At 37.7% G+C, this 23,489-nt stretch overlaps 1 protein-coding gene across 1 annotated transcript in view; it reads left to right on the top strand.

Moving 5' to 3' along the window:
- The window catches only part of LOC126378011 (kin of IRRE-like protein 1), a 445,390-nt gene that overhangs the window by 405,207 nt on the left and 16,694 nt on the right, over positions 1 to 23,489 (top strand). Inside the window, exon 8 of the mRNA XM_050026033.1 lies at positions 7,189 to 7,347. Within this exon, the coding sequence (XP_049881990.1) occupies positions 7,189 to 7,347 (159 nt within the window). The remainder of the gene's footprint in view (positions 1 to 7,188; positions 7,348 to 23,489) is intronic.

Genomic DNA, 23,489 nt, shown 5'->3' with positions numbered 1-23,489 from the left:
CGTCTCTCTGGAACCCGGAGAATAAATAATCTCCCCGCTAAATCTTTTAATTTGTAAGACGAGTAACTGGATACAGTGGTATTCTAGTGCTGGTTACGGTCGCGGCGCAACACAAAGGTACGGCGGGCAAAGGCAGTCAGTCCTTGCTCTGGTTTAGTACACACAGTTTATCTCGCTGAGAGAAGAAACATGTTTACGTTTATAAGTTTTTCCAAGTTCGTTCTCCAACGGAACTGGCTTGTTGACTGCATTTTATAATAGTAATGAATTTGAATATACCTGCTCATTATAACTTAAATTAAATTTATTAAGTAAGTAAATTAAATTCATCTTTTTGGGGTTATGTATACGTTTTTACAATAAAATACCAGATAATATTTTTGTAAAAAAGCTTACTTTATGTAAAAAAGCGTATTACAAGATTAATGATTACCTAAATGATAATGTCTGGTTTTGAATGTGTTGCTCTAGTTATTAAATAACTTGTAATGTACCCTCATTGATTTAAAAGATGTGTTGCTGTTGCAGTTTCTTGTCATTTCTTCTCCTCAGCCATAACACCTTGCGAAATGACGTAAATTCAAAAATGTTACATTGACCTTCAACAAGTTTATCCATGATAATAACGTTGAATAAATGATTCTGATTTCTGACTTATTTAAGAGCCACGCTTTTGTCAGTGTAGCATTCTCCATTCTTGTCTATCAAAGGCCAATTTCACTTCCTTATAAGACACGGCGTTCGCCTTCTCTTTAATCTGTTCCATGTAAGCTCTTCTTGGTCTTCCCCTTCCTCTCTTTCCTTGTAGCTTCCCTTCTATGTTGCTTGTTGACCGTGCATTTTATAATAGTAATGAATTATTAACTTAACATAAACATTTGAAAATATCTTAAATTTGTGATTAATACATATAAGTACTACTTATATTAAATTAATCTCTATCCACCTAACAAATAAAAACCAGGGATGAATTGGGTTAATGTATTTGACAGCCAAGCAAAGTTCAGTCGCGAATTGTATGATGCAAGGATTCAATTTTGCTTGGCTGTCATATACTGGTTTATTATCCCTGGTTTATTTTTTATTTGCAAGGTGGTATGTGATTTGACATGTAAAATAAATATTATATGATATAATAAGTTCTACATTTGTTTTGTAAATTATATAAATGTCAGAATATTACCACTCATTCACTTCAGTCAAAAACAACTTGAGCAAAACACAGGCATAAAATATTTTGTAAAATTCAAGGCACAAAATAAACTTTGGAATGTTTTGAAATCCGAATAAAACGTGCTTTAACTTCTGGACCCTTTTTCGGACTTCTGTATCGTAATAATATTAAATTCAAATTTAGAATATTAAGAGGGAGGTAATAAAATAATTGGGCGGGATGAGCCATAAGTAATCAGACTATAAAATTGTCATCTTGCAATTTGCACTCTTGATACGAAACCAGGCCGGGAGCCTTGTCCATTAAAATATATAATAAGCTCCCAAAGTACCTAAAAGATGAAATTAGAACTAAAAAAATAATAAAAAAACTAAACCACTAAGTAAAACTTTTTTTTTAAATCTAAACACTACTATGGCCTTACAAATAAACTTAGTGTAACTTTTTATACCGATCTTCTTCTATCTTGTGGATTGTGAGGAGAATTACCAAACCCCATCAACCCTGGTGTCAGGGTTATTACTGAGTCGCCATAGGCCCCTGACCTGACACATGTAACGACTACGTACTTACATCAGTATGTAATAACCGGGACCAATGGCTTAACGTGCTTTCCGAAGCATGGATCTTTTTACTTTTTGTACAATCAGGTGATCAGCCTGTAATGTCCTAACCAATTTAGGGATCACAAAGTGATTTTTGTGATTTGTCCCCACCGGGATTCGAACCCGGGACCTCCGGATCGTGAGTCCAACGTTAGACGTTAAGGTGTAACGGAGCGCGCGCAGATTCTCTGTCTCACTTGCACTTATGCGTTAGCCGGCACAAGGTGAGAACGAGAATTTTATAGGGTGTCTTCGATGTTCGGGTATACATTATGTTAAAAAAAACACAATCCCTTTGTCGGTTTTAACGACACGCCGGCAAGGCAAGCAGCTCTACGTGTTCTATGTTTTTTAACGCTCCCAGTCAAGCCGACGATAGCCTTGTTTGTTACGTAATAAAATTTTAATTTGCATTCAGAATATTAAATTGTAGATAATAAAATAATGTTCCTTTGATGGCGGAATAATAAAATAAATAATATCCAGATGAAGCAAGATATAACGGGTTTAAACTGGATTTACAGTCATTTTGTATCTTTTTAAACTCCTCGGTGAAGTAAAGTACTACCATATAGAACGATTTTTTTATCTCTATAGGGTGGCTGGAAGATATTACTACAGATAAGGCCGCCAATAGCCTTGCAGATTAAGGCCCCTACATCACTAGGTTAATCTACAAAACGCTACCTGGTATCTTTTAGGTTGCGCAACCAAAAATCTTTCATCATCACCAGCCCATTAACGTCCCCACTACTGGGGCACGGGCCTTCTCTATGGATGGACAGGGAGATCGGGCCTTAAACCACCACGCGGGCCCAGTGCGGATTGGTGGTTATTAACGACTGCTAATGCAGCCGGGACCAACGGCTTAACGTGCCTTCCGAAGCACGGAGGAGCTCGAGCTGTAACTTTTTTTTGTGGTTACCCATCCCATGACCGGCCTTTGCGAAAGTTGCTTAACTTCAACAATCGCAGACCGAGCGCGTTTACCGCTGCGCCACCGAGCTCCTCAACAATCTTTACTCGCAACCTATTCGCATAACATTACAAAGTCCCTTCACATCAACTTATTATAAAAAATAAACACACCATCAAAATATTCCTCTCGCAATTTTATATTTAACGTTATCCTCACTTTTTCCTCACCGCTATAAAAGACGTTTTTCACCTCACAAACCCTGGTAAAGGGTTCCTAACCCTTAAAACGTCCAGTCAGGATAAACCTATTAATAAAATCGGAGTTTCAGATAGTCAGACCTTCAACCTTCGCAAAATAACTTGGGAGATTGTCGCCAAACTGTTAACAAACAAAATTGATGATTGATGGCAGTTTGGCGATTGAAATTGTGCCCCTTTTTAGGGTTCCGTGCCCTAAAGGCGCATGGACCCTATTTGCCGTCGCTCTAATGTCCGTCCAACCGTTGACAAGTCTTGTTAGTAAACAATATCAATGAGGATAAAAACTAGAAGCTTAAACGTAGGCGGCAGCACTGTTGACTGTTCTTAAATTTTGACACGTCCGCTTATCTTACCTGAAGATTTGACAGGTCCGCTTACCTAACCTGAAGATTTGACAGGTTTTTTACAGAAGCGACTGCCTGTCAGACCTTCCCACCTGCGAAGGGAAAACCAGCACATACAGTTCTCCAAACTGTCCATCTGAAATTCGTGATAAATTGCCATAAAATGTGGAGCAACGTCGAGCAGTCGTTAGTTGGAAAAAGGCAGTTTTGATCATAAATAACTTTTTTTTTATTTCGATCTTAAGGGAATAAATTTAAACACTATGCTTTTGCAGTTAAATGCTGCGCAAAGACTCATAATAGTGTAAACATTAACCAAAAAATATGTTTGTTTATTGCAATAGTATGGGCAACTGTCAAAATTTAAGCACAGTCAACAGTAGCGACACCTGATGGGAGAATTAGGCAGTTTTTATCGTCATTAAGTTGCATGATCCCTAATGGTGTAAATGTAGCCACAAAGAATCTGAAGACTTTGAAAGCCAATTTATTCCATTGCTATTTTAAAACTGTGTTGCTAATAACTTCTTATTTTTTTGTTTTGATTGTGATTCTTTATTTGATGTTTTCGTTTTCGATGTCTACTATATTTGTAATAAATAACTCAGTCATGGCGCAAAGAAGTTAAATTTAAAAAAATACTATTTCTCATTTTTAAAAATTACATCCAGTAAAAGATACTTGTCATCAACCTATGGATATTAAATTAGTCTCTTCTTATTGATTAATTTAATCATCTAAAACTATCACCTCTCATCATCATGTCGGTCTTGTAAGCCTTTGACAGACCCAAAAGTATCTTTAAAAAACTATAACATAACAAATACTTTATTTCATACACAGGAAATACACAATGTTCTGGGAGCAAATAAAAAACATAGAAAACGTTCAGCTGCTTATCTTCCCGGGCATGTCGTAAAAACCGACAGAGGGATTGTGTCCTCTAACATGATGGACTAATGTTATGGGCGATAGGCTGATCCCTTATCACCATAAGGTTCATTATATCCAGCTTACGACACCGTATCGTATCGTATCAACAGTGGCTGCGAGTTGTCTTTGATTACTTGTGGCTCTGCCCACCCCATTAGGGATAACGGGCGTGAGTTTATGTATGTATGTATGAAATACACAAATCACAAACAAAAGAGAAATAGAACAGGGGGGTTAAAATGGCCACATCGAAGCAATTCATCTAAGAAAGCAATATTGCAATTTGATATTTGTGCATATAAAAGTAAGTGCGCAATGCAAACAGATGTCAAATTGCAATATTGTTTTCTTAGATGAATTGCTTCGATATGGCCATTTAACTCCCTAGTACTCATCATCATCAATTTAAGAGCCACGCTCTTGTCGGTGTAGCATTTTCCATTCCAGTCTATCAAAGGCCAATTCCTTGACTTCCCTATAAGACACGACGTTAACCTTTTCTTTAATCTGTTCCATGTAAGCTCTTCTTCCCTAGTACTAGGTGTACATATATCTATGTTATGTTTATACATATTTTAATTTTACCTACAGAACCCTCGTTACGCGTGTCCGACACGCATTTGCCAGGTTTTTAAATAGGGTCGCCGGTCCGACCAAGTTTTTGATTTGATTTGGACCAAGATTTTTTTTCTTGGCATGCAGAAGTGTTGCGAAACAATTTTGCCAAGTTGACTTAAAGTTTGCGGGTTGGTTTAAGTAATTAGCTTATCTTCACGCCTTCTCGCTTCCGGGGCGTTCAGCGAAATAGTTTTAAAGGATATAGTAACTTTCTTGACTCTATAAAAATAGTAACGCAAGTTCGTTTGCGTCGTGTTAAAAGTACTATTTGTCCGACTCTGGGTTTCGACCTCGTCATCATCATCAGCCCATAAACGTCCCCACTGCTGGGGCACGGGCCTTCTTTATGGATGGATAGGGAGATCGAGCCTTCAACCATCACGCAGGCCCAGTGCGGATTGATGGTTATTAACGACTGCTAATGCAGCCGGGACCAACGGCTTAACGTGCCTTCCGAAGCACGGAGGAACTCAAGATGAAAACTTTATTTTTTTTGTGGTCACCCATCCTATGACCGGCCTTAGCGAAAGTTGCTTAACTTCAACAATCGCAGTCCGAGCGCGTTTATCGCTGCGTCACCGAGCTCCTCCGGGGGGTTTCCGACCTATCTCTGTGCAAATTTTCATTCAAAACGAATAAGTGGTTTTGATGTAACATTTTAACCGACTGACACAAACCGCCTTATTGCTAAGCAAAGACTAAAACTAATAGTGCGGATTCCAGTAGGGTCACGAGCGTTAATAATATTAACGCTTTAATATTAATTAACCATAGTGCATACATATTATGTTACACTGTGGTACCATGTCACATTAACTTTTTTGACAAATTGAACTATAAGTTATTGAACTATTAGTTATTTTATTCGGATTATTCATTCATTCATTTTAAAATTAACAGTTGTCAATTATCCGTTCTTACCCTTTTGGAAGGGATTTTTTAAATTTCTGCCTAAGTTTGACGTGCGTTCCATAAATTTTATGCCTGTCGATTACCCGTTCCTTTCCTTTTCGGCGGATAAGAAAATGACAGGTATAACGTAAAATAAACTTAGACGGTGTGTACTGAAAGCACCGTAGTCGATTGTCATAATCGTTGGCAACTTGGCTCAACTCTCAAGGCTCCAATGGCAAAAAATCCCACTTTTCACCTGCAATAATCCACCTTTCACCTTTTTAATAACGGCAGTCTTTAGACCATAACTCATGATTCGCGATTGTCAGCCAAGGGATTAAAGCAAAGGTTATAAATTAAATATTATCCAGGAAAATTACCTTTTTTCATTATAACAGTGAAAAACGATCGGGGACCCGGCGATGTTGCCCGGGGGAGGTTTTAAAAATTAAAAGCCGATACTCAAATACGGAGGGCAAGAGAAGTTGGGAATTACAGATGCTTTGTTGCATTGATGAATGTGTGTAAACTTTTGTTGAGGGGTGTTTTCGTTTGGCCGAAGTATTAATGTAAAGCTAAACTGTTATTTTAAATACTATCAATGAGCACTTTTATCTCTAGAATATTCTTAGTTTTAGTATATTATGGTTATATATATAATAGATATATATGTGGGTATAGTATATAATATATGTGTATATATAAACTGCCTATATACGTCCTCCCTTCAATCAACCGGATGGGGTATGGAACATCCACCACGCTGCTCCACTGCGGGTTGGTGGAGGCGTTTTACGGCCAATTATTGTAACTATTGCGTATGGCAGACTAAAATAAAATATCCTGCGTGGATCATATATCTGCAGCTCCCCTAACAAAGTCTCTGCCGCATCCGTCACACAATGCAGCTCGGCTATGCCATCTGGGAACCGGTGCAGAGGGCACTCGTTCACTATATGAGATATGGTTTGACCCGGGTGACCACATTCACAGTATGGTGACTCCTTTAAGCCCCATTTATGTAGCGTTACGGCCAATAGCTGGTACCAACGGCTTAACGTGCCGTCTGAAACACGGAATCATCTTAATTTTGACGGTTATATTGTCATCATCACCATCAGCCCATTAACGTCCCCACTGTTGGGGCACGGGCCTTCCCTATGGATGGATAGGGAGATCCGGACTTAAACCATCACGCGGGCCCAGTGCGGATTGGTGGTTATTAACGACTGCTAATGCAGCCGGGACCAACGGCTTAACGTGCCTTCCGAAGCACGGAGGAGCTCGAGATGAAAACTTTTTTCTGTGGTCACCCATCCTATGACCGGCCTTTGCGAAAGTTGCTTAACTTCAACAATCGCAGACCGAGCGCGTTTACCGCTGGGCCACCGAGCTCCTCGCTTATACTGTAACGATTGTTAATTATATTTTTTGTCCACAGCGCCGCCAACCGCGGTAGAGATCACGTCGCACCCTCACAACTCCAAGCTGGAGGTTCGGGAGGGAGAGGACGTGTCCTTGGAGTGCCAGGCTAAGAGTGCCAAGCCTCCTGCCAAGTTGGTTTGGTACCGCGGAAATGTGGAGCTGAAAGGTGATCGAGGTTAGTATCAATTGCTATCATCATCTTCCTACCAATGTCCCACTTTCACTTTGTCCGCTTACCTAACCTGCAGATTTGACAGGTCCGGTTTTTTACAGAAGTGACTGCCTGCATGACCTTCCAACCCGAAAGGAAACTCAGCCAAATATTGGTGTCACACCACATTTAGATTAAATTGTCTTAAGGGGCTCTACGCACGCCTTCCAAAAGTCCGGGACTCCGTAGGCCCGAGATATGGAAACGACATACAAATAATAATAAAAAAGTTTATTCAGGTAAAACCTACGACACACATATACTTAGGTACATTTATAACATTAAAACACACACACAGGTCAAATATCTCTGAAATGAATTTCACGGAAATGTGGGTTTCCTCACGACATTTTCCTTCACCGTTGAGCACGTGATAACCATTTGTGGTCCAAACGTGAATTCGAAAACAATTTCGAAAATCATTGGTTTAGGGCTAGGATTCGAACCTGCGACCTCAATGTGAGAGGCAAGCGTTCTCCAACTGGGCTACTACGGTTAGTGTGACTTGGACATACATACATAAACTCACGCCCGTAGTCCCTAATAGGGTGGGCAGAGCCACAAGTAATCAAAGACAACTTGCGGCCACTGTTGATACGATGTCGTAAGCTGGATATGATAAACCGTATGGTGATAAGGGATCAGCCTATCGCACATAACATTAGTCCATCATGTTAGAGGACAGAATCCCTCTGTCGGTTTTTACGACATGCCCGGGAAGACAAGCAGCTGAACGCGTTCTATGTTTTTTATTTGCTCCCAGAACAGCACAGAAGCCGATAGTAGTATGAATTGTAATATTTTTTTTAAATTGACATGCAAACGACTTCAAAAGTAATAGTAATAAAAATGTATGAGACTGACATATGTTGACATGTCGAAATTGACGCGAGAGTCGACATACTATGCTGTTTTATTTTGGGGCGGAAGGCACGAGGAAAACCCCTGCCCCGATTTCCTCAAATAGTAGCAAGGAGAATGTTACACCGACAATTACTTTAAAAAAATTGGGTCGTGTACGTGCGTTCGTACGTGTGTACATTCAAGATGAATTATGAAAATATGATATACTTAATAAGGACTAACGAAAAACTTTTTCTTATTTCTATTCAAATAGTTAATAAATTTTAATCATAAAAAACGTAATAACCCACATTTTATCACGTTTTTCTTGTGACGTGACTTATTGTAGATTTGCCGCAGATGGCATTAACTACTTGGCCGGACGAACGGGGAGCGCTGAAGGCTCTCACCCGGTACAACGTTTAAGACAACAGGCCTGAGGGTGCCCAGTAACACTGTGCTATTTCATACAAATTAAATAGTAATTTTGTGTTTTGACGTTTATTAAAAAGCAATTGAATTGATTAGTTGGAAACTAGCCTATTCTGACACAAACATTTCCTAAATTACATTATGACGTGTCCACAAAAACATAATTACAACTTTGTAGCACTTGAGCACTATTCGCTAGACGCAAGTGACAACTATCAATGTGCTATTGACAAATTGGGTGCTACAACCATAATTGGTTTGTTCCCGCCATCATTAATGAACAAGTTTTCGATTTCAATTAGCCAACTAGTTGTCTGCTAACGAATAGTGATGTGCTGTGTCGATAGTTTGGATAGTGTGGCATTAACGAGCTTGCCCACGTCGTGGTGATGTTCGTGCCATATCGAAACAAAAGACAAACGATTATGACAGTCGACAGTGACAGTGATAAAAGTGACACGACTGACATACAGTGACAAGTCAACTCTCGTCAATCCCGTTGTTTTATCACTGTCACTTTTAATTGTTATAAAAAAGGCCTCCGAAGTCCAGTGGTTGAGCGTTGGTCTCGCGATCCGGTGGTTCCGGGTTCGAATCCCGGTAGTTTGGTTAGGACATTACCTGATTGTCCGAAAGTAATACGATCCGTGCTTCGGAAGGCACGTCAAGCCGTTGGTCCCGGTTACTATTTAATAATGTAAGTACGTAGTCGTTACATGAGTCCTGTCAGGGGCCTTTGGCGGCTCAATAATAAACAAGTTTTACATACATAGACGAAGGATACAGTACAATCTGGCGGCCAAAGAAAAAAATAATAAAAGAAAAAGATGACGAAAAGAAAGAAACGAAGAAAAAAACAAAGAGAGAAAGATATGGCGTGACGACTTGGACGCTTGCCGGAGGGACTGGCCGGAGTACGCTCAGGACCGCGAAAAATGGAAAGAGGAAGGGGAGGCCTTTGCCCAGCTGTGGGATATTGTAGGCTTGATTAGATTAGACGGCTTTAAAAACGGTTTGAATCAAAACGCGTGAACGCTCTAATACTTCTCAATTTTATACGAAACACCATTTCTTGCAACTGTAAAAAGATATCAATTTCTAAACGCAGTTAAGCCTTCTATAAGATGTCGCGCGTAATAATCGATTACACAGATGAAAAATACGCTATAAAAACTTAGCTCCCAAACTGTCAGATGCCTCAAAATATTAATAGAAAAGCACGTCGCTCACAGATTATACGTGTGCTAGTGCGTACCCGAATTTCGTATAAAATATTGCCTGTCGATATTTGTTAGTCGCATCACTAGGCTGCTGACGTTATGTGTGCTGGAAGCGACCGGGTAGTATAAAAAAAAATGAAAAAGTTTGATGGTTCATTGGTTGAGCGTTGGTCTCACGATCTGGAGGCTCCTATCTATGCAATTATATAATTTTTTTTATTATAACGGCCTCCGTGGTCCAGTGGTTGAGCGTTGTGCTCACGATCCGGACGTTCCGGGTTCGAATCCCGGTGGGGACAAATCACCAAAATCACTTTGTGATCCCTAGTTTGGTTAGGACATTATCGTTGTCCAAAAATAAGATGATCTGTGCTTCGAAAGGCACGTTAAGCCGTTGGTCCCGGTTACTACTTACTGATTAAGTGAGTTATCGTTACATGAGCCATGTCGGGGCCTTTGGCGGCTCAATTATAATCCTGACACCAGGGTTGATGAGGCTGGTGTTCTACCTCACAACCCACACGATAAGAAGAGAAGAAGTCTTAACAAATATATTACACAATGATGTGGGACCTTAACAAGAGTTTTAATATGGTTTCAATCGTGAAACTCCTTCGCCGCTTTAGAGGTCGTATCCAAAAAAAAATTCTTACTCGTTTCGAAGCTTGTTTGCGGAACTGTCACATATAAATCATAGAACGCGTTATCAGCTTATCTTGCCGAGCATGTCGTGAATACTTTAACGGCTCCTTGTTTTCGATCCCAAGACCTAGTTTGTCGTAGGGTTGCCCAGCTTCTTATCAGTATCGCACACATGCACACGCACACGCACACACACACACACACACACGCGCACACACACACACACACACACACACACACACACACACACACACACACACATATACACACACACATACACACACACACACACTCACACTCACACACACTCATACTTTTATTTTTTTATTTTTTTGTTATTATTATTATTTTTAAACTACGTATATTTCTTATTTTCTTACCATAATATTGTTTTCGCACTTTAAATGGTTGGACATCTATCACATTGTATTGAGAATGTCATCAATTGTATGTACTAAACCGTGTTGCATGACGCGGTCAGGAGTGGAGGCCTGGTGACCTGTAACACAGGCTCACTGCCTAGCTCGGGCACCAGTCTGCCACAACTGAACATTTAGTTAATAGTTTTATATTTGCCATTGTCATCTACTTATATTGTCACATTTCATATTTCCTTATGTTGAGTTGTGGTGCGAAATAAAGATTCTTATATTAAAGATTCTTATAATACCGACACACGAATTTCGTCCTTGTAAGGCCGAAGAAAAGTACCTGTAAGAAAAACCTCTTTTTTTGACGTGACTTATTGTATATTTTCCGCAGATGGCATTAACTACTTGGCCGGACAAATGGGCTCTCATCCGGTACAAAATATTAGACTACAGGCCTGAGGGTGCCCAGTTGGGCGAGAACATCGGCTCATGGCGTCGTTTGAGAGGATTACCTATATTTGAAAGAAGTTATCGACTCTAGTGGGTCGATAGCGATAAGCGCTGATTGATGGAAATCGTCGACTACGCCGGCGGGGTCGGTATCGGGGTTCTGAAGTGTTTGGTGTCGCGACCTGTTTGGCCGCGTCTATGGCTAGAGTAATCGGGTCGTCAGGATCGTATATTGCGGCCTTCGGACGCCGATACTTTTCAGTACCGTCCCTAAGCGGGATGTATTCGGAAGCTGCAACTATTAGGGGATTTGGGTGGTGCGGAGCAGAATCGAAACTAATTTGCCATTGGGCAATGGTTGGCCTAGGTCAATCTGCAGATTTTCATTGCGAAGGAACCACGGAGCTTCCGTGGCTTTCCGCATGAAACGATTTTGTATTACCTGTAGACAGTGGATTTGAGAAGGACTCGCGTGAGGGGAAATAGGCGTGAGTTTATGTATGTATGTAAAAACAATGTCACATCTAGACATGCTACATCCTTCCCGCGGTTTCTCCCGATATCACCAGCTGACATTAACATGCGTTGATATTCACACCAATTTCCAGTCGCACCCGAAGCTAAGGGTGACGGGTGAAGGGTGAAAGGGTGAAGGGAGGAACCTTGTTTTATAGAACTTTTAACACCCCACCGGAAATTTGGAAATGTCACTCGCGACCATATCCCAATTGGGGTAGTCAAAAGACCATCGCAAGATGAACTATGTTCGTACACCTCACCGAGCTTTGTGTTAGGCCTGTGCGCGGCACTCCCCGTTTAAAAAGCAAGCCTGAGTAACACAGAACCACAATGACTTTAAAGTTGAAGATTTTTTTTTCATTTATTAGTAAATAAAATCGAAATACCGTATGGAAAAATATTAAAATGATTTTCACTAAATAGGTACCCTAGAATAAACCCTAATATAGGTACTAATATGATGTATATCTTTTTATCTACTCGTATATTATGTATAATACGGAGTGACATCGTAACGAAAACTTTGAGATAGGATTCAGACCTTTATTCTGAGAAGTTGAATTGTGAAAACAAGTGGAATTTTCTGTCGCAAAAACACAAAAAAAAATCATGAATTTTGCGACGGAAAATTCCACTTGATATCAACTCGGAATCATGGTCTGAATCCCCCTCAGTATTCGTATATGGAGTCACAAACACTCTGTATGTAAAAGCGTCACTGACTGACTCACTCACTCATCACGAAACTGACACCTACTACAAATGTTCTCTCAAATTATTTAAGAGCTGCTCTCTTGTCGGTGAAGTAATCGCCATTCCTCTCTTCTCTCCGCCAAATCCTTCACCTCTTGTATGAATACTCGCATGTAATCAATCCCTTATGGGGTAGATATCTGCACAGGCAATCATCAAGACAATTTGCAACGACTTTTGATACGAAGTCTTAAGATGACAGTCCATTATTGCAATTAGAAAGGTCCCTTTCACAGACGGCTCAGCAATAAAGAATAAAAAACACAATACAATAAATTAGACAACGAACAAAGATCTATGGAAGCGAAAAAAGAAATACCAACTGAAAGCCCTGACAAATTTTTCCCTTTAAATTTATCGTTATTAAGTCGAAATAATTTCGTTCTCATACCGTCGAGTGTTCTCGTGCACGGTCCGCTGTTAAGGGCCTGTTTAGGGTTCCGTAAACGCTAATATTTTGTTTTACTAACATACATAAACAGCATAATATTATATAGCGGCATATATGCAGTATGCACGTCCCACTGCTGGGCAAAGGCTTTCTCTAGCAACCGTAATACATAAATATTATAATACACACACAAATTGTGTTGCTTTCAAATTCATGTTTGGATCATAAATGATTACCAGGTGCTCAGCGGTGAAGGAAGTCATCCCGAGAAATGCATATTCGGAGGTATGTGACCTAACCTGTATTCGGCTGGTTTTCCATTCGCGGGTTGGAAGGTCAGACAAGCAGTCGCTTCTGTAAAAAACCGTACCTGTAAGCGGACCCTGTGAAAAACGGGATAATGCTAGGGAGATAAAAAATATATATATTTGTATGGACTACCTACATGTTGCCTTCGATTTCATTCCCAGGGCATCCACGTGTCAAGATTGGAGGAAAGTGTTGTCCATACAAATATTATTATTTATTATTCACACGCATTCAAAGGTGACATACATACAACAGGTGACATACAAACATAAGATCACGCCTATTTCCCGTTGGGGTGGGCAGACACCACGGAATTTCACTCTCATCAAAATTTTTTTTTTTTTGAATGAATGTTCACTGTTTTTTGTCTTCTATTCTTGAATACAGTTGAAAAAAATAAAAACAGAACAAGATAACTGTAAAACTTATCTTCCCCTTTTATATTTATTTGCGTAAACCATTTTGAAGACGAAAAAACCAACAATAATTACATTAAGAAAATAATGGTAAGGAAATCGAATTACGGAACCTTACTCTACCCCAGTCACGCTTGGCTGGAGCCACAAAAGGGATATTTTCCACCATCTTCAACTTTTTTCTTCCATAAATATTGAAAGGGCCTTTCGTAATATTCTCCTAAAAATATATTTTTTTAAAGTCGGATGAATTGTGTATTTTCCCTTTGATAATTAATGTGGATGTGTTTTTTTGTTATTTGTTTGTCGAAGTTCCATTACTTTTACAATAATACTGAATGCGAGAAGATCTCTGCCCTTCGCTCAGGGTGCATACGACAAACATGGCCGCCCAATTCCATTATAATTAGGTGCGTCATGACGGGTACAGTCATGAGCAAATCATGTACCCACTTTAGAACCCTGTCGCACTATCATATTTGTCATTTAATGAGACTTACGGTTTTATTTGTCAAAAACTTTAATGTGAAATGGTTTCAAAGTGTATACATATTAGTACTCATGACCGTACATACATCGTGGTAGACCTCTAAAGAGATGGCGTCTTCTTCTTCTATCGTGTGGGTTGTTAGGTGCATTACCAACCTCATCAACCATGGTGCCTGAGGTTATTATTGAGCCGCCAAACACCCCTGACATGGCTAAAAAACACCGCTGAAATGACGTGCCGACTTGGACGCTTGCAGCAGGGTCTGGCCGGAGTACACACAGGACCAGGAAACATGGAAAGAGGAAGGGCCGTTGACCAGCAGTGGAATCTTGTAGACTAGATTAGATTAATAATGCTCAATGATAATGATATTAAAGATAATGAAAGGTTACCATACCTTTGTACCTTTTTTATAATTTTGGAAAGGGAACGGCCTCTGTGGTCCAGTGGTTGAGCGTTGGACTCGCGATCCGGAGGCCCCGGGTTCGAGATTCGGTGGGGAGATATTACAAAAAACCACCTTGTGATCCACAGTTTGCTAAGGACATTATAGGCTGATCACCTGATTGTCCGAAAGTAAGATGATCCGTGCTTCAGAAGGCACGTTAAACCGTTGGTCCCGGTTACTATTTACTGATGTAAGTCAGTAGTCGTCAGGGGCCTTTGGCGGCTCAAGCATAACCCAGACACCAGGGTTAGTGAGGCTGGTATTCCACTTCACAACCCACACGATAAGAATATGTTAGAAAGGGCTCAATTCCTCTTGAGTATTTCCACTTCAACTGAACGTACGCTTTTCTTAACTTCCAGCCCAGAAGACAAGCTTAACAATAACCAGAAATATTTATATTCGATTATTTCTGATGACACCAAAAAGATTCGACGACAGAAATTAATCTGCCAAGTGAAAAATTCATCCAATCACGAACGGTTATTAAGATTTGAACAACCAATTAAACCGAGCATTTTATATCTGTCAATCGCAATTCGAAATTCAAAAAGTTGAAAAGGGGTGAACTTTATTTAATAGTACTTTGGATCTTATTAAATTTTCGCTTTCACGCGTTCGAAGTTTGAAATTGGAGTGTAGTGGTAATTATCAAGTTTTGGAATTAAGTATTTTAAGCTCTTGAGGCTTCCTTTCCGTGATAATATGTTTTTAATTGGAATAATTGCCTAGAGATGTTAGGAATTAGTCCTTGTTACTTTTGGATGTCCTTAGAAAAGGTTCGTGGGATTGAAAATATTAATCCGCGAGATCCCAAAAATTTCGGGTTCATAAAAAAATGTAAAGTTAAGATGGCCGAAAACGATGAAAACTGCTTGTGAGGCTAATTAAAACGAACTATTTTTCAAACAAACAAAAATCTTTATTCAATATTACTAACTAAATAATTAGGTTTTCTTTGGAAATCAGCATAGTCAGAACAAAAATTATGAAGAAGATTCGTCCAATCCCGTCAATCACGAATGGGATCTCGTCATGTTATGCTTCGGGATTGATCTCGAAAAATTTTACGAGATCTCGCGAGACCGGGATCCCGCAAAATCGGGATTGTATTACGTAGCTGACACGACATAATAATGTAGATTATTATAAACTACTATGTTAAACAAATACAAATTGCGTTACGTTTCAACGCATAAATGTACAAGGCAAACGGAATGTAACATAAAAGCGAATGTAAATGAAACTTCCTGGCATCACTTCCATAGTGTCCCGACATTGTGGTAGTCATTATACAGAGGAATATTCACAGTTTACAGCGGGCTATGAACATTTTATAGCCTTACATTTTAAGCTTTCGTATGCTCTATTTAGTTGGGTAAAGGAGTATATACAACATAACATAAGCGAGCGATGCATGTACCAGAAAAGAGTGAACAAGCATCAAACATGTATAAGCATTGAAGGACGTAATATACGATCCCGACAACCCGATTACTCTAGCCGTAAAGGCGGCCAATCAGCTCGCGACACCAAACAGTTCAGAACCCCGATACCGACCCCGACGACGTGGTCGACGATTTCCCTCATTCAGCGCTGATCGCTATCGACCCACTAGGGTCAATTAATTCTTTCAAATATTCTTCCTCTCAGACGGCGCCCTGAGCCGAGGTTCGCGCACCCTCAGGCCTGTTGTCTTAAATTCGTCATTATCAAAAAAAAAATGTGTAAGATTCTTGTGAGGGATGTATTTTAGGATATAGGTAAAGGTACTCGTCATCTCCCTAGCATTATCCCGTTTATCACAAGGTCCGCTTACCTAACCTGAAGTTTTGTCAGGTCCGGTTTTTTACACAAGCGACGGCCTGTCTGACCTTACAACCCGCGAAGGGAAAACCAGCCCAACACAGGTTAGGTCACGTACCTCCGAAAATGCATTTCTCGGGAATGTGGGTTTCCTCGCGACGTTTTCCTTCACCGCTGAGCACGTGATAATCATTTCCCCCAAAGTTTTCGTTACGGCGTCACTAACACCTTGTAATTATTAAAAAATACAATGTAATGGCTTTCTTGATATTTTGGTCAAAATATGAATAGAATTATGTTGCTACCTATATTGCTTCTCTTTCCTTTAATCAGAATAATAATGGGTGGAAGATGTGTTGTGTCTGGGTGTAATAAAAAATGACATCATTTATACTCTGTTAACCACGGCCTCCTTGGTCGTGCTTAGTTTTGTTTTTTTAAATATAATATATTGTTATATTCGTACGTTCCGTTGTTTTTAAAATGTCAGGTTTTCGTTCTTAATAAAATCAGCTTACAATGTTTTTGCGTTTTCGATATTTTTCACGCATGCGCTCTCAACATACCCAAAAACAATGTGTTACTTACACCCATACCTACCCGTATGGCTATGTGTACGTACTTGTACATAGTATGAGTGAACTTGTAACGTATACTGAGGGCGCTGATTCAGCTCATGGTTTTGAATTATAACACCGCAGATGCTTTTATTCACATTTAACCTAGTTCTTGTCGGTGTACATTTTTTTTGCGTGCTATTTGTGTGAAACTATAATTTTACTACTTTTACTGCCATATATGTACCACATTTTTTGCAATAAACGAATTTAAATTTGAATTTGAATTTGAATCTGAACCTGAACTTGAACTTGAATTTGTAGCATTCTACTTGCTACTTATTTAAGGAAAAATACAGCAGTGGTTTACCTCTTGCCTTCCGCCTCGCAGTACTCTGACTGACGCGAGTGGGATGGCGCCCAGAGTAGTCTATTTCAAAGCCGTGCTAGGACTCCTGTCCTCCGCCACTGATGCTTCTTAACCCTCGACGCAAAAACGACGGGGTGTTATAAGTTTGACGTGTCTGTGTAAATGTTTATGTGTCTGTCTGTGGCATCGTACCTCCTAAACGGATAATCCGATTTTAATGCGGTTTTTTTTGTTTGTAAGTTATATCAGTCGAGATGTTCTTAGCTACGTTTGGTGGAAATAGGATCAGGTCTTCAAGGTCATCAGGTCGTTTGTTAAGTGTGATAGGAATGTTACACGCTCAGTTTGCTTGCAAGCATAATGTGGGATTAGTTATTTTTTGCTTTTAAGAATAGAGTAGAATGGAAAAAAATTATTTTAGATATAAGTATTGGTACACAGTAGGAGTGAACATAGTAATCATCACTATCTCTAAAAAGGGACGTCAGCTCAGCAATATGTTGTGACTCTCCGACATTGAGGGAGTGTCACAACGCTGATTTTCAGCTGTGCCCAAAAAAAACACTAAAAACAATATATATATATCGTCACTGGAAAGGCAACTTTACGTAAGCGCCAAAAGGCCATTTCGAGAAAAAGCCGTTTAAAGTTTGTTTTTTTCGTTTTTTTATCATAACTTTTTACCCAATTATCCAATTTAGATGATGTCAATGGAGGGTTACATTGATTTTTAATTTTCTATGTCCAGCAATACATATTATAACAGTTGGATTGCTATTTTAGGAGATAGTGGCGCTTACGTAAAATTGACCTCAGTTTACAGTAAAGCAAATTTACTTAACCGCCATCTGGTTAAAATATTATTTGGAAACAAAATTACTTACAGCTCTTACGACAATGCATACGAGAACGACAATATTTCTTTAAATATAATAATACTGTAATGTTAGCGGAGTAAAAGTTACTGTAACGACTTTTACACATCTGCTCTCATTATGTGAAAATTACCTAAAAAGTGATCGATTGATTATGACAGTTCACCAAAAATTCTTTAAAGTAAGTTTTTGTAATATCTTACATGGGTAAAAAGACGTAAGAGACAAATAATTATTCTTAATACCTCCTTAAAAAACTTATTACTTCAATTGAATTATAAAAATGGCTATTAAAATACTGAAGTGCCCAAAATTAAGTTACATAAAATATAAATAATAGCGTATAAACCGTTATCTGTATGTAAAAGTTTCTTTTTTATAGTACAGATAAGAAGTTGAGTAGAGGTTCGGGACGTAATTTGTAAAATAAGACAAAATATTGACATTGTAGATGCATTTATTATTTATTGAATGAAGGAACATTTTGTTGGTATAGTGCTAATGAAAAATCAAATAATTAAAAAAGCATAAAAACGACCTATTTTTAATGTAAGCCTTATGTATTTGTTAACGTTGAACGTCTTTTTAGTCTTCAATCTCTTAAAATTAAAATAACGCTTTATCTATTAGGTATAAAAAAAAACCTTTGAACTTCTTTGGATTAAACATTTTTTCACAATCATTATAGGAACCACTGAAAGTTATTTATTAGATAATAATTAATATATTAACTAGATCAAACTGAGAATCAACGTTTCTTTAAAAATTAAATAAAATATACTTCTAAATCACAATCATTATTACTTCAAACCAATCAGTCTAATACTTAGATGTTTATCAAAAATCACGAGAAATCAACAATAACTAAAGGTGAAACGACGAATTAAATCCATCTCATTCTGCGACTTCATCTTCAGTATCTGTTTCATGTAAATACTCTTGCACATTAGAATTATAGGTCATGCATTGATATTCTGCATGATACACAGTCGGTATAACTTTGTTCGTGCACAATTTGTTGAGGTCCATGTATTTCTTTTTAGAAATTGGCAGCATCGCTTTGTAGCATGGTTTTAATTGAATATCTGTTTTCTTTACTATTTCGATTAGTTCAGTTTCCGCGTCTGGATTCATAGAGAATTTTACGAAAGCCATATTTGCCACCGATTTCTTAAATGTTACGGTTCTAAGTTTGCTAATTTTTCCAACCAAATTACCTTTGAAATATTTTTCAGCAATTATGTCCCATTTATTGAAATCAGCATAGCTAAGTACCTCTACTTCATAGGGCTTTGGTGACTTTCTAGCCATGGCAAAAACTGTGCTCCACTGTGATGGTGCCCATACAATGATGCCTCTTAAGCTTTTTTCTATAATAGAATGAATGGAATCCACCGGCATATAAGTATGCCCCGGGAGCAAATAATTTATCTGTATGGACAGAAGATTGTTACAATTGTGAAGGGTTTCGTTTAAACAAGTCAAAACTATTTTGTTTTTATTTTGTCCCGGGCATGAGTCACAATAGAGTAACAAATGTTTTACTGTACCCCTTTGATCCACCATGTTGATGTACTTTTGTAAAATAGATGATACTTCATTAGCACCCCTTTTTCCTTTATTTTCTGACCATGTGTAACAGATCCCATTTCTAGTGCCTGATTCATAAAATGTCAAATTATAAACCGCCACTTTGCGGCTATAATACAGCATCATATTTTCACCGTGAGGGGTGTTTAAGACCTTTTGAAGGTCAAAAGATGTGCATAAAATACTATTATCTTTATTATGTATCTCTTGATGTGCTTTAAACCTTTCCGAAGATTCTTCCTTATCTATCAAATGTTTCTGTTTCTCTTCTTCATCTACATTTTCATCATTCTCATACTGTGTACATTTTAAGCACTTATCTTTGCGAGGGAAATGGAATCCAATATTGAACTCAGTAGTAAAAACTTTTTTAAATACTTTGTCTCCAGCATAATCTTCATTATTTGCAATCTGAGTTTCTTTATAAATTCGGTACAAATTTGAAATATTTCTAAATTCTTGTGGCAAATACGTTCTTTTAGTGTTTTTCCTGCAATAGTGCGACGGTAAAGCTGGCAATTCATTTATATATGTTCGTAAATTTTCGATAACTGCAGTTGAGGTTTTATTTTTAGGTACATGTTTTCCACGCATATCTACGGCTGCACAACCGTAGAAAGCGTTATTTACTATATTGTATATGGTTTTTTGCTTCAAATCTAGTGTATTAACCATAAATTTCTGACACACTGGGGTTTGCCCCTCGCCATCGTTAATATAGTACCTGAAAGTGTGTGCACGCCTGCCTGAAACTGTCCGCTTTCGTTTTACAGCCTCCTTTTTTGAATGGCTTACCAACCAGTCTTTGCGTCGTTCAGACGATAAACTCCAAAAATGTGAAAATATACTTTTTCTTCTTTCATTGTCTATTTCGTAACATCTATTGGAACAAGAATCTGAAGAACACGGATTTGGTTTTATTTCTTTCGCGGGTATAATTTTTCCGTTAAGAGTTTTATACTGTTGTCCGGATTCTTTCAGTGCTTTAAATTCTTTTCTTTTGTTAATTTTTATCTTCTTTTCTGTATGATTTTTACAATCAGCTTCAGATGTTTTACTTTTCTGTTTTAAATGCTGTGATTTAATAGTTGACTTAGAGGCTTTCTTTTTCTCTTTTGATTTATTTATTTTTTTCTTGACTAATTCAGTATCTGAGGATTGCGATCCAGATGATATCCCTTCCCATGACGAAGAACTCCATACAAAATCTTCATTATCTGACAAAAAGTCTACATACTTTTTTCGCTTTTGTTGTCTCAAATGTTTGTTTCTTATATATTCATCCTGCTTTATTATTTTAAGTTTGTCTTGGTCGCACTCCTCGATGTCACAACTTCTTATTTCATCTTCGTTTTGATCTGGATTTAACTTACTATGCAAACCTTTCGACGAATCATTGATGTTTTCCTCTAATTGTGATTGATTTTCTTCTCTTTTGTTTATGTTGGTACTTATTGTAGGTCTTTCCTTGTCTTTACAAATTTCTTCTTTGTCATTTTCTTCGTCTTCTTCTCTATTTATTTCTATGTTGATGTTTTCATTTTCAGCCAAATTAATATCGGTAACTTTGATTTTATCTTTGTCATTTTGTGTTTGTTCTATAAACAGCTTACTATTACGTCGTTCTAGTGTTTTTTCGGATTCAATTTTCGGTCTCTCAATATAATTCTCTTCCTTTTTAGTTTTATTGTCTGTCTTCTCAGGTTGGTTAGGATTGAAATCTATAGTTTTTGATTCTGAGTTTAAGTTATCCGTAGCAAACTGTTCCATGATCATTTGACATGCCTCCTCAAGCTCGTGTTGTATTTCTATTTCTTTAAAAATTTCTAATTCTTTTTGTATCATGTCGTTGCTTTCTTTCTCTGTAAGATTTTCTTTCTGGTCTAGTTCTTTTGTATCATCTGTCAAGTCGTAAACTGTAAAATCGATACATTGTCGCGCAGCTTCTTTATCGACACTATCTAAAACAACTGGTTTAGGCGGTGTTAGTTCTTGTGTTTTTGGAGATTTAAATGACAGTCTTCTTATTACTGTTGATTTAGAGGCTGTTGTCTTCGCTGTCGACTTAGGTGTTGTCTTCAGTGTCGTTTTTGCTGACGTCTTCGGTGTCGTTTTCGCTGTTGACTTCACTTTCTTATTTACTTTCGTCATCGATGTTCCAGCTACAGGCTCTTCGTCATTCTCTAAGCTTGAAGTGTATCTTTTGTAATATGTTCTTCTTTTGCTATCCATCATTAACTGAAAAAAAAAACAAATTGGAATCAAACAGATATAGTTATATTTATATGTATGTATATTTTTATACTTATATGTGCACAATAAAATACAATAATAAAACAAAAACAGATATATAATAATAGTATTTAATTATTAATTTAAGATACACAGTAAGGTGTAAGCTATAGCAATAGGTACATATTACGTACAATGTAAACACAATTTTACATAGTTCCCAAATAAATACATTTAAAAAACATTTTAAAACACGAATATAATAATACATACACACACACTCATATAATTTATTATAATTATGATTGATATTTATACATCTTTCATAATTTACCTACCTACATAGATACTTACATACCTAAAGTTACTTTTATTCTCAATTATCCAACGACTAATAGGTACCTAATACTTTCTATTAAAATCTTATATTGCAGTACTAATAAATGCGACAAATAACTTACTTACTTTCCCATTTAAGAGTCCGTTATTGCAACAAAATTTCTTCGTTTCCTCGATCTGTTTGTGAGCATCTGCAATAAGTACACACGTACGTTCACTGCAGCTCCGTCGAGCAAACTGACTGACCAACCGGCGTGCGCGCTATTAAAATTCGGTTATGAAAGTATTAAATCAATTCATATTTTAGAAAAGCTTTTACTTTTTACGTAAACGACATAAATTACAAAATAAATTCTGGAATAGTTTTACTTTTAGACCTATTGTTATAAAATGTCTTCATAAGAAATTTACTGCTAGTCCACAAACTTGCTTAATAACAGGAAGACAAAATTACTTATACGCCATACACAGCATAAAAATGCGAAGGCAAATTTACGTATACGCCTTACTTATTCTAAATAGTGTAAGTCAAAATTACTTATACGCCATTCACTGCATAAACATGCTAAGACATTTTTTCCTATACGCCTTACTTATTTTAAAAGCTGTAAATAAAAAGGACTTATACACAGTCTATTTTTTATTTTCAGTAGTCCAAAATTCCTAATAAAATGATACTTTTCAAACTATAGAATGCCAAATTTACTTAAAGTTAATATGTAGTTATTATATAGGAACACAATATTACTTATACACCAGTCACGAAAAAAACACCAAAATCTTGTCGTTTAAGAAACTGGAACTGAAAAAAGTCAACTATTTTTAAATTTACGTAAGCGCCAAAAAAGTGCTCGTATCGCAATGCTACCCAGACAGATCGACGCAGAATGAAACGCTGATTCCGAATATATAAAAAACCCAAAATACCTATTTTGGCGCTTACGTAATTTTGCCTTTCCAGTGACGATATTATTTTTTATAGGGTTTAGCATTTTTAACCTTTTGTCATAATAATAATAAATAATTAAATTGAGTACTTTTATTTGGTCGGGG

This window comes from Pectinophora gossypiella, chromosome 25 (genome assembly GCF_024362695.1).
Source record: "Pectinophora gossypiella chromosome 25, ilPecGoss1.1, whole genome shotgun sequence".
In the NCBI taxonomy this organism is placed as follows: domain Eukaryota; kingdom Metazoa; phylum Arthropoda; class Insecta; order Lepidoptera; family Gelechiidae; genus Pectinophora; species Pectinophora gossypiella.
Note: the sequence above shows the minus strand (reverse complement) of the source record. Positions and strands in the feature narration are given on the sequence as shown.